The sequence below is a fragment of the Gambusia affinis genome, linkage group LG11, assembly GCF_019740435.1.
Source record: "Gambusia affinis linkage group LG11, SWU_Gaff_1.0, whole genome shotgun sequence".
Lineage (NCBI taxonomy): Eukaryota > Metazoa > Chordata > Actinopteri > Cyprinodontiformes > Poeciliidae > Gambusia > Gambusia affinis.
In genome coordinates this window covers 8,233,141-8,246,219 of record NC_057878.1, presented here as the reverse complement: position 1 = coordinate 8,246,219, position 13,079 = coordinate 8,233,141, and the positions used below count along the sequence as shown (strand labels likewise).

Here is a 13,079-nt window from a genome sequence, read left to right as displayed (position 1 = left end):
GGAGTGCCATCAACCCACTTCCAGGATCCCTCCATTTCTTCATACAAACCAATCCATGCTGACCTCTGAATAAGGGCACGAACAAATATCTAGAAAACGTCAGAAAAAATGTTGCTTTTAGACTTGAATCACAACACAGTGTGTGTATATTATGACTGTAATCCAAATATATTAATCATGGTGAAAACTATAGCTGTTCTAAAATCCTTCCTCTCCTTCGCCCAGCATAAGAAACAATGTAAGAAGAAACAACTTGTACATAGCCAAACCAAACGAAAACAAAACTAACTTTACTTGCAGACAAAGCTAACCTGGGAAAATCTGAAATTCAGCTTTCAAATGATCACTTTCTTTAAGGGAAAAAAGCTATCCAACCTGGAGTTGGTTAAAAAATATAAGAGATAAAAGTGTGTGTCACACAAAAAATGACAAAGAAATGAGAAGTCTTGCACAGAGATAGAACCAGTATTATAGCAACAGTAGAAAGGAAAAACTCCCCTTTAACAAGAAGAAACCTCCAGCAGAACCAGAACGTGATTCAATACAAGTGCCTGCATCTGCCACGAGATTTGAGAAGACAAAAAGTAGATGCAGAAGAACTGATGTAGGATTATTTTCACTGTTCATGAAAGTAAAAAGTTAATGCAGAGGAGAGAGAGAATGACTAATTGATGAGTCGCACCGTCTCAGCTGAGATTCTCCTCCAGGGAGGAATGTCATTTGTCACAATATAGAAAAACATTAAGCTATGAGTTTCAGTCCAGTTATCTGTTTTATTTTACAGCATATTACAATAAAAAAAATTTCTATTAATATTAAGAAAAGCAGCATAAAAAGTATAAACCAAAAAAAAAATATCTAATTTTAATGAATGTCTTTTTAAAAATATTCAAAATTCTATGTCATATAAATGTAACCATTTTAACTATACTGGCATCTTAAACATCCGCTCCCCGGCAAGCAATTTCCACACTTCTGTTTTACAAAAAAAAAAAAGAAGTTAAACTTTTATCTGCTATCAGTGTGATTCTAAGTGTTGGTTAAGAAAACTCCAACTAAACATGACACATTGTGGCTGAACTAATTTGCAGAAAATTGCACAACCAGTTTTTAGCTTTAAAGACTCACTGTTTTCTCACACAGGGCAAAGTGTGTTTACAAAGCTTTGTCTCTTCATAAATTAAAAAAGTTTCTATTTACTCACTTTATCTTTGATATTATTGTTTTGGCAAGTAATCAAAATAGAAAAAAGTGAACAAATTTAAAGCAGCAATAGGCATTAGAGACAGAACTACTGCTGTATGTAGAACATATTTAAAATATGGAATTATTGGAAATGTCTGTAGATTGTATCCAAATTCTAGAAATATTATGAAAAACATTTTATAGCACAATGTTTATCTTAAAGATAATAGGAAAGTATGAATCTAAATTGCAAACATAAATGAATCTCACACTGAAAGATCACGTCACCTGTTCATCGTCGTTGTTTATCACCACCAGATCTCCTCCTTTGTTCCTGCAGTCCAATCTGGCTGTAATCCAAGAACCAGATGTAGGAGAGAGGAAATAACAAGAACAGTTGAACACTGTCCATCCTGCAGGACAGATTTGGTCTAAAACATCCAAAAAAAATAATTAGCTTCATTGCAAAAAAAAACCTTTACTAATTATTTCTGTTATTGTTATAAGAAAACAATGTTTTCAAAATCAGTCAGGTTTTACAATGTAATTTTGCTTCATCACTCATTTGACTAGTCATTAAAATACAAATTACAAATAGATAATTTAAAACCAACTTAACCAATGTGTCCATTATAAGGATTTAAGTCTATCAATAAGCTGTTCTCACAAACACTTGAAGACTTACTTTTCTCCAACCAACTCTGAAGCATGGTCACTTCATCAGACAATTCCTTGAGTTTTGCATTCAGACTGTTTTTCTCCTTAGAGCAGAAAGCTGGTCATTACTGGCCCAGAGACGATCAGTCAGATTGACTTTCGTATCAGAGAGAACTGCTGCTGAGCTGGATAATGCATGAGCTGAAATAATTTTAAACAATGTAAGATTTAAACTGATTTTTAAAAAAATCACATTGCATTGTTTAACAAAACTAAAGGAAACCTTTTTATGTCAACATTTTACAGAATTTTCTTTCTGAATTTAAGAAGGACGCCTGGATTGGTTTGAGAGAAACTGAGGGATCCTGTCTGCGGGTTGATGGAACCTCTCTGAGTTTCACGCAAGGATCCGTAAAATGTTTGATTAAACTAGAAAAATTGCTGTTTCTAGTGAAACAGTCGTGAGAATGCATATCTGCAGAATGTTTGCCGCAGAATATGCAAGAAAAAGCGGAACAAAGATTAAGAAACTGAAAAATTTGAAGAAGCTGAAAACTAAAACATGGCAAAAAAAAGCAGAAATTAGCAGAAACAGAAATTAGTATAAAACCTGAAATAATTGAAAAAGTGAGTTAACGACTGAAAAATGTGAGCAGGATCTTAACAAGTGAGAATACAACAATGTATTCTCACTGATTAAACTAGACTAAGAATAACTAGACAAGAAATAAACATAAACCAGATAAACATTCCTTTTCATGTAAAATATCAGATGGAATAAAGATTAGCAATTAACCTTGAACTGACAAATCAATTTGAGTTTCTGTGCTTATTTACTTTGTTACTTTATTCACTGCCACCTTTTGCTTCAGACACAGTTTGATGTAATTTCCAAAAGGAGTATAATTAGACAGACAAATGAAACTGTGTCTATATGTTGAATTTTTAACAGTAAAACTTCTTCATTAATGAATGGATTTCCTGTCTGATGCTCTCAGAGACGATCTCTTCAAATGGAATAATAGGATGAGTATAAACAGGCAAAGGAAATGGAGAAAAAAAAGAAAGAAAGAAAGAAACGAGTGAACAAATGATCGACTGAAACAGACAAAAACAAAATTAATGAACAAACTTCAATGCTGCTCAGTGGTTCAAAAAAAACATGCAAACTTACATGGTGAGAGGGAGCCAGAAAACCTGAAATATACAAAAAAATGACACTTCTAGAATCTGCAAGTTTATTATTTAATTGCCTTTTAAAGCCACAAGGAATTACAAAATACAGTTCCAACTTTTCAAGATAATATCATCCATACAAAACTTTCCAATGACATCATCAACATGGACAGAAACCAGTACAGTAAATGTAGCAGATAGGAGCTTTTGTTCTGTCAAGTAACAAAAAGAGGCCTTTTGCTGTTCTGATGGTTGTAAGTTCACCGAACACAAATTAGTTAATGATAATTGATCATATGATCAAATGTTGAGGCCTGATCGTATGTAAATGTGAGTCACTGAGACTGTGTGGACAGGAATGTGTTCATATTCACTAAGATGAACTGCTGCTCTCCACTCAGAGATGAGTCTCATGGTGAGAATGATTTAGTTTGTTTACTGTCTTTGTCATGAAGTGTGGTAGAGAGGTGGTGAGGCAGACACAGAGGACCCACGTTGGAGTGAATTAAAGATGATTTAATGGTGAAAATGCAATTCCAAAGTCCAGAAATCCAGGCAGTACAGATGAGACACAACAAAACTCAGAGCTGGTAGCAACTGGGATAACTAAACCAAAACAACAAACTTGACGGCAGACAAGACGAGAACCCAACAAGGAACCAGGAACACAGGTGGGATTAAATACACACAATAAGGAGAAACAAGAGACAAATGGAGACTCAATTAACTGAAAACAACACAAAAACCTAAACTAACACAAAGAAAAACCCAGATACTCAATATTATTACAAAAGAATAAGAATTGAATAACATGATTTATCAATAAGCACACAGTGCAGTTTTTTGTCCTTCTGGTTCCTGAGAAATAATCCAAAGGGGTCAACAATAGAAACTCCCCACAGTTATACTTAAAACAAGTCTTGTGTTATTTTCATCTGTTCATGAGTTGACTGATTATTATTACTATTATAAAACATCAAAGGGTGTTTAGCATGGGGCTGTGCAGTAGCGCAGTTGGTAGAGCTGTTTCCTTGCAGCAAGAAGGTCCTGGGTTCAATTCCCGGGGTTTTTCTGCATGGAGTTTGCATGTTCTCCCTGTGCATGGTGGGTTCTCTCCGGGTTCTCCGGCTTCCTCCCACAGTCCAAAAACATGACTGTCAGGTTAATTGGTCTCTCTAAATTCTCCCTAGGTGTGAGTGTGTGTGTGTGAATGGTTGTGTGTCTCTGCTGCCCTGCAAAAGACTGGCGACCTCTCGCCTGGAACGTAGCTGGAGATAGGAACCAGCAACCCTCCTGACCCCATTAGGGAAATGGATGGATGGATGGGTGGGTGTTTAGCGCCATCCTTTGAAGTTTCAGTGTTGGTGAACACTCGTGTTGCAGTCACTACAATCAGGCCTTCATGTCGACGTTCACAGAGACCACAGAGGTCAGTCACAGACAACAATGCAGCCAAGCATAAAGCAGAGCAAGCTAAACTTAGTCTCAACTGTAAAGCAATTTCTGATATACTTCCAATTTAGACTGGATCCTTTTCACAGATCCACTGCTGAGAATCAGAACATTTAAGATCATTCCATAACTTAGTAGTCAGGATAAGTGCACAGTCCTCTTCCCCCCACTGTGGGTCTCCACCACCATTATCAGGTTGTTTATTTGCCCAGTATTTGTTAAGTCTGCAAACAAGAAAATCATTTTACAGCTTAAATATAACACTGTTATGAAATAAGAAATCTGACATTTTAAGCTCTTTAGGAGGCCATGTAGAGACATTTGGTGAAGTTTGTTTTTGAGTCCATTAAATGAACGGTATTGTGTATTTTACAAACAGTTTCCATTGATAGCATAATCAATCCCACACACAATGCTGCTTTCAGTTATAAAAATGCTGTTATTTTATATATTTCTTTTAGTAATGGGTTTGTTTCTTAGTTTGTTTCCCTGTTTCTAAACAAATATGAAGATACCCTGGAGGAAATAATTATTTGATCCCCCATTAATGTTGAAAGTTTGTACTGTGACAAATAATTCAACAGTCTATGATTTTTATAGTAGCTCAATGTGTTGCCACTGATTTTTCTCGTGTTTTTTTTTTTCCACCAGGGGGTCCTTTTTTGTGGGCTCTAGTGTCCCTTTTTTCATAGTAGGCTGACAGGAAGGGGGAAAGAGAGGGGGAAGACATGCGGCAAATGTCATCGAGTCCGGGAATCGAACCCGCGACAGCCGCGTCGAGGACTGAAGGCCTCCAAGCGTGGGGCGCGCTAACCTCTGCGCTAACCTTTACGCCACCGGAGCACGCCCCTTTTCACATGTGTTTGAAGAGGAAAATAAAAACTTCCACAGGACTCCGATGTAAAGATGTAAAACAAAAATTTATTCCACAATTTTTGCGTTATCCTTTAAAGAGCAATTAAATCCTAAACAACCTAAACTGAACAAACTACGGTTCAAAACCGTGTGGCCCTGTTGATCTTACTTGCAGTACCTTCCCTTCTCTCTGCTATCTAACCTTTGTTAACGATCAGGCGGCACACCTCATTAGCATAAGTTGCAAAATGGCTGATTAAGTTATAAAGCATACAAACTTAAAATAAAACTTTTATTCACAATAAAACATTATGAAATTAGCTACATGCAATATAATAATGCTACTAAAACCTCAACAAATGCACTTATTAAAAAAACACTAATTAAACAAAAAGGTTTTAACAGTAACTGAATATTTTTATACATTAATTTGGCCTCCACACTCAATTTTAACAGTGAAAGATAGAATATCAAAAAGAAAATCTAGAAAATCAAGTAATATTTAAATAAAAAATACAATTAGCATTTCATTGAGGGAAATAAGCATTTGGTCCCCCAACAACCAGGACTAATGTTGGCTCCCACAGACCACTGACGCACCCTGATCTCAGTGAAGTTGTTTCCTGCATTAGAGACATCTGCCCAAATTGTCACCCGTATAAAAGGTCACCTGCCAACAGACTCAGTGACCCCAACATATCCACCATGGGCAAAACTAAAGAGCTGTCTAAAGATGTCAGAGACAAAATTGTTGACCTACACAAGGCTGGAATGGACAATAGAGCCATAAGTAAGAAGATGGCTGAGAAGGTGAAAACTGTTGGGGCAAATATTTGGAAGTGGAAGAAGTACAACATTACTGTCAATCGGCCTGGAGCTCCATGCAAGATATCACCTCATGGAGTCTCATTGATCATGAGAAAAATTAAAAGTCCTGCAGTGCACACAAGGTTCCTCTGCTCATGAAGCCTCACGTCCAGGACCACCACAAGTTGGTCAATGAACCTATTAATGACTCTGAGAGAGATTGGGAGAAGGTACTGTGGTCAGACGAGACCAAGATTGAGTTCTTTGGCCACAACTCAACTCCACGTGTTTGGAGGAAGAAAAATACAGAATATGATCCTAAGAACACCATCCCCACTGTCAAGCATGGTGGTGGAAGTATTATGTTTGGGCAATGTTTTTCTTCTAAGGGCACAGGACAACTTCACCTCATTGACAAGAAGTTAAACATTGAAATGTCTCACAAAATCCTGGGTGAAAACCTCCTTTCCTCCGGCAGGTCACTGAAAATGGGTCGTTGATGGTTCTTCCAACACGGCAGTGACCCAAACATACAGCCAAGGAAACAAAGACGTGGCTCCAGAAGAAGCATATCAAAGTCATGGAATGGCCCAGCCAGTCTCCTGACCTCAACCCAAATGAAAATCTATGGAGAGAGCTGAGGATTCACGTTTCCAAACACTTGCCTAAAAACCTCAAGAATTTGGAGATGATCTGCAGAGAGGAGTGGGTCAAAATTACTCCTGAAGGTTGTGCACACCTTATAAAAACTACAAGAAATGTCCCACTGCTGCGCTTGTCAACAAGGGTTTTGCCACCAAGTATTAATTGATGTTTCACTGGGGGGTCAAATACTTATTTCCTTCAATAACATGCAAATGAATTTTTTTTCTCCATCCATCCATCCATCCATCCATCTCATTTTATGTAATTTTCTCAGTTTTTGTTTTGATATTTGTTGCGTCATTGTTAAAATAAATCAGGCATAAAATTGAGATGTTTCATTAATTTTTTTGTATAAAATATTTTAAAGTCAGTGGGGAATCAAATGCTTATTGGATGAGATGAGCTTTTCAGAAGAACAAATGTTTTACTCATTTTCCTAATGTGAGAAATCCTAACTCTTACATATTTTTTGAGTGTAATTTTGTCTCAAAGCTGCAACTAATTACTATAAATCCTGTCTAATCTTTAACACTTCAGTGAGATTTTGAATGGTAAAACCACTTTTTGTTTTTCTTATCATCCATCCATCCATCCATTTTCTATTCACCCTTGTCCCTAATGGGGGTCAGGAGGGTTGCTGGTTCCTATCCCCAGCTAATGTTCTGGGCGAGAGGTGGGTTCACCCTGGACAGGTCGCCAGTCTGTCGCAGGGCAACACAGAGACAAACAACCATTCACACACACACTCACACCTAGGGAGAATTTAGAGAGACCAATTAACCTGACAGTCATGTTTTTGGACTGTGGGAGGAAGCCGGAGAACCCGGAGAGAACCCACCATGCACAGGGAGAACATGCAAACTCCATGCAGAAAGACCCCGGGCCGGGAATCGAACCCAGGACCTTCTTGCTGCAAGACAACAGTTCTACCAACTGCGCTACTGTGCAGCCTTTTTCTTATCAATGAATAAGAAATAAAGTGGAAAACTCACAGTTGAGTCAGCGGAGTGCCATCAACCCACTTCCAGGATCCCTCAGTTTCTATATCAGTCAAACCAATCCATGTATATTTTTTGATGATTGTAGAAAGAAAATCCTGTCAATATTATAGAAAAAATATTAAGGTTTCAGTACAGCAGTTATCTGTTTATGTTTTAACATGCCATGACAAAAACCAAGGTAAAGAACATTTCTATTAAAGGTTTTAGAATTTATTCACATAAAAAATTAATCAGTAAAATTTTTCTAACTGTCTTCATAAAAAATGAATCCGTCTTAAACTTTAACTATACTTTAATCTGAAGGATTCCTTTTCTTTCCCTTCAGTTCCACGCTTCTTTATTTCACTGGAAAAATAAAAACATAAGCGAACAGCTAAACATTCATCTTCTTCCAGTGTGTTTCAGTGTGAGTTAAAGAATACGAACCCAAACACGACACAATGCACAGTAAATAAAGTATGAAATGCTAAGATTTGTTTCTACTCAGTTCATCCTAATATGGTATCAAAATGTTTGACATATAAGAAAAAGAAGAAGTCTGATGGACATTTTTTTCACAACAGTGCCATTTAAAATTAAACTGGTCACATTGACATATTTGAATGTTTTGGGTGTATTTTCATTGTATTAAATATTTCTTAAAAATATTTTATAATATTTATGCATGAAATAGGCAGCAGTATTGTTGTATATGTAATACTATAACACAATGGTGATGTCTGTGGATGGTACTAAAATGTTAGAGGCTAAATGGAAACATCTTGTTACATAATATTTACATTAAACTATGAAAGAAAGATTTGAATCTCATTAGTAAACATAAATGAATAATCTCACATTGTAGGATCACATCACCTGTTCATCATCGTCGTTTATCACCACCAGATCTCCTCCTCTGTTCCTGCAGTCTTCTCTGGCTTTATCCCAGGAGCCAGACGATGTAGAGAGGAAATAACAAGAATAGTTGAACATCATCCATCCTGCAGGACAGGTTTTCTCTAAAAGATAAATGAATATTTAGCTTTTTTTTAAAACACTGCTTACTAATTATGACGTTAATAGGAAGTCAATGTTGCTCAATCACCCATTTGTAAAGTCATTAAGATTTGAACTATAAACAGATTATTTTGAGGATCCAAGGTATTTAGTAACAGTTAAAAAAACATAAAATACCCACAGATTGAGGAGGATGCAGTAAATGAAACTCTGCAGGAAGGATCTTAAACCAAAGCTGGGATCAAAAGGATCTTCTGTCTTTTAGAAAATAAGTTTTTCTGACAAACACCTGAAGTCTTACTTTTCTTCAACAAACTCTGAAGCCTGATCATCTCGTTAGACATTTTTGTGAGGGTTGCATTCAGACGGTCTCTTTCTTCGGTCATTACAGAAAGCTGGTCATTACTGGACTGGAGACGATCAGTCAGATTGTCTTTGTTGTCGATGAGATCTGCTGCCAAGCTGCTCACATCATGAACTAACAGTAATGAAAGTATATTATTAGATAAAAGCAGAAAAGGTTAATATTCATTTAACTTTAGCTTAAAAAGTTGATTTTAATGCTGTGAATAATTAAACCACTCTGGATTTTGATGATAGACTAATTTTTATTTGCTGCCTTTAGACTCATGAGAGTTAAATAAGCAAAACTCACAGAAAACACCAAGGCTGATGAGTCCAATCAGCATCAAAACATTCAGAAGAACCAGAAAGATGATGACACCCACATAGATTTTCTTCTTAGAGCTGCCAGGACCTTATCAAAGGAAATACATTTCAATAACATTCATTTCTACTACATATTAATGACATAATATATTCATGCTTCTCTTTCTCTTGTTGTTCTTACCTTCATTTTTTCTAGCAGGAATTTGCCAGGCATTATTCACAGGATCAACATTCATATAAATTTCGTCCATTGCTTTGACAGATGCTGAACGTTTTGTAGACTCTCCGATCTGCAGCAAAACCAGAAGTATGTGAGAATTGCAAAACTGAGTTTAAATTGAGGAAGTAACAAGTTCTGATAAAGAAAGAAAAATTTGTTTTTAGAGTTAAAATTAGTCCTGTGAGCCTCTAGGCCAGTGTGAGGGATTATCATCTACCAGCCAGAGAAACTGAATAGTATCAAAAAGATCCTTAATTTATTTAAAAAAAAAAAAGAAAAGAAAAAAAAGGTTAGAAAACCATATTTCAAAAAATGATGAATTGGGCCAACATAAAAAACAGAAGACAACATAACAGACTTCAACTCGGGTAGTAACTCAAACAACTTGAACACAAATTGACCTAACAAACTAGACAGAAAACACAACTTATTTGCATCTATACAAACCATGTGGAAGTGAAAGACAGACCAATAGGAATGTTCTAGCTAAACTGTAAAAAACAGTTACAACTTGTTGTTTCATTCAATATTTTTTTCAAAATATCTCCTGTTTAAATCTAGAAACGTGAGGTCATTCCTCCTGTCATAAAAATATATTAAATTAAAGTGTTTAGTCCAGATGTATATAAGTGCCTCTTAACGGGTCCAATGTCTATCTGAGGGAGATGTTTCTCTGCTGGACTGTTTCCTTCATCAACATTCCCATGATGACTTTTGGCAGAGCTGGATTTGTACAACCAGCTTCCTTGGTGTGGGTTAAATGTCTGGAATGGTCTGCATGAATAAGATGTTAATTGTGACAGGGGTGGACATGTGTTTGTGTTGATATAAAACAGTTACTGAAAAAAAAAAGTAAAAAAAAAAAAAAAAAAAAGTATATAGTCCAGGAGAAAAGTGTGGAAAATGCAGGCTTAAGAGTGTCCTGAAGCAACTCAGCATTTTATTTTTATCCAGGACTCTCCTTCCAGTTAATGTCCGATGTGGGGTGAGAAGGGTCACATGGGACTATATTTTCAAGCTGAAGACCCTACTGTTGCAGGATTGACAGACAAAGATGTCATTTAAAGAGTTGGAGGAGAGACACAACGTTTTAAGCAGGCTGTTGTGAACTTAAGATCATGTGAAGTACATTTATTACTCATAAATGTACTTCATACAATCACCTCATTTCCAAGATTCACCATGAGAATTTTATTTATAGAAATTTTAGTTAATATTTTTCTCACTGAAAGCAGAGCTGTGCTGTAGCATAAAAGCATAAATACACAAACGATATATTGTGATGTCACAGGACATTGTAGGAGTTTGTATGCAAAACATTTTCCACCTTGAGGTTTGGAGAATCGCTCTGCTCAGTAAAATATACCAGACCATCTCAAATTTACCTTCCCTGATGAGAAAATAATATATTTTTTAATGAATAGCACATTAACAAAGAAACTATAGCTTCATAATTATTTCTGTATTTTCATGTGTTTAATATTGTCAGTCTTTAAAATCCATATTGTGAGACTCTGAGTTATTTGTGTTCACCGTTTTTTTTTTTTTATTCTTTTTTTGTGCGACACCCAAAGATCATCTCTGGCCCCCATTTAGACTTCTTTAAAAACATTCTTGGATTCACTCCTGCCCAGAATCCTTTAAGAAACATTTAATATAACAAAATTAATTCAAACTGAAATATTTTGAGTATGATGCACTAAATTAAAACTCAATGGTTGAACTTAGTGGGTCTGAAGTCGTGATTGATGAATAGCAGCAGCAGCAACAGGATTGATGGCGCCCTCTAGTGGTCAATCTGTGGCTCCAGAAACAGGAGCAGATCCAGAACACTCCTCTTGTACCGTTTGAACAGTTCACCTAAAGACTCGCTAAATAAATGGAATCCCTACTTGTTGGATCGTCATTGTAGTTCCTGCTCAGGATCGGACCGCCAGGGTCCTCTCCCTCAGTCACCACCCATCACACACTGCACCTGACCCCTTTGGACCCTCAATTGGGGTGATTTGGCAAATCTTCTCATATGTTGCTGTGCCTTTCAGTCTCCTTAGAGGGCTTGTTGACTGAAAGGCCTCCCAAAGGCAAGGGAACCCAAAGACGAGTCTTGGGAGCAGGTCGTTGGATGCACTATGACCTACAACTCAGTTGTCGTTGAATCGTTATCCTCCATGATGTGTGGGTTTTGTCTACATAGTGACACATTACTTTCTCTGGTCAGGTCAGAATGAACTTTGGATGCAGATCCACAAAACTCCTCTTGTACCGTTTGAACAGTTCACCTAAAGACTCGCTAAATAAATGGAATCCCTACTTGTTGGATCGTCATTGTGGTTCCTGCTTACACACACATCATCCTTCTTAAGACTGACACACTGCACCTGCTCAGCAGAGACACAGACAGCTCTTTAAATGGTCAGGTCTAAGTTGGGGATCTCGGCACAGAAATTACACACAATAAAATACACACAACCAAATTATAGACAGTTAAAATATACCAGAATAGAAATGGATGGAGTTGGTTTTGGACCCTAGAAGACAAAGTGATGGTTTTTGACATTTACCATAAACACAACAACTTCCCATATTTTGAATACAGTTTTTTTTTTATAGCGGTGTTCAAAGTAACTGCATTGTGTTATTTTAAAAAAAGTCAGTAAAGGTCAATATGTCAATAAGGCCTTTATTTTCGTACGTACAAATTCACTGGTAACACTGCAGTCTATAGCAAAATGTATCAAATTTATTATTGGTTACCTTAAAGTAAATCATTCCAAGACGTTTTGCCGTAGTTATTGACAAGTACACAGTCCTCCTCTCCCCATCTTCCGCTTGTCCCACCATCATCAGGCTGAGAGTTGTACCAGTTCCTGTTAAATTTGTGACAGAATTAGACCACGTTTCGTACGATGCAACAACAGACACAAACAAACAGCTGATATTGTGATTTAAAGTACAGAAATAAAACCACATGTCTCTGTTTGTGCCTCTCAGCACTGAATCAAATATCTAATCACTTGGGGTGCTGTGGTGGCGCAGAAGCAAAGCACAACCCACGTATTGAGGCCTTAGTCCTCGTGGCGGTGGTCGCAGGTTTGATTCCCAGCCTGGCGACATTTACAGCATGTCTTCCCGTCTCTGATTACCCTGTTTCCTGTCAAACTACTTTCAAATAAAGGCCACTAGAGCCAACTAAAGAAAAAATAAATAAATAAATCAAATATCTAATCACTTATTTGAACTTCGGGGAGTTTCCATCAACCCATTTCCAGGAACCCTCAGTTTCTTTATCATTTAAACCAATCCAAGCTTCATTCTTTATGAGTGCAGCAAGGAATGTCTGTCAAATAAGGCACAAAACTATGTAATGTGTATGAAACCTTTATGAATTGTTTGCCAAATACTGCTTACAAATAAGT

The 13,079-nt window shown here is 36.8% G+C and overlaps 1 protein-coding gene across 1 annotated transcript in view; it reads right to left on the bottom strand.

Annotated features, from left to right (window-relative positions):
* Positions 1 to 3,066: 3,066 nt before the first annotated feature.
* Positions 3,067 to 13,079, bottom strand: part of LOC122840459 (CD209 antigen-like protein C) — a 31,581-nt gene continuing 21,568 nt past the window's right edge. The window contains exons 2-7 of the mRNA XM_044132907.1: positions 9,625 to 9,733; positions 9,430 to 9,531; positions 9,076 to 9,252; positions 8,634 to 8,776; positions 7,770 to 7,873; positions 3,067 to 4,694 (exon numbers count right to left, since the gene is read on the bottom strand). Coding sequence (XP_043988842.1) covers positions 4,538 to 4,694; positions 7,770 to 7,873; positions 8,634 to 8,776; positions 9,076 to 9,252; positions 9,430 to 9,531; positions 9,625 to 9,694 — 753 coding nt within the window. The 5' untranslated portion in view covers positions 9,695 to 9,733 and the 3' untranslated portion in view covers positions 3,067 to 4,537. The remainder of the gene's footprint in view (positions 4,695 to 7,769; positions 7,874 to 8,633; positions 8,777 to 9,075; positions 9,253 to 9,429; positions 9,532 to 9,624; positions 9,734 to 13,079) is intronic.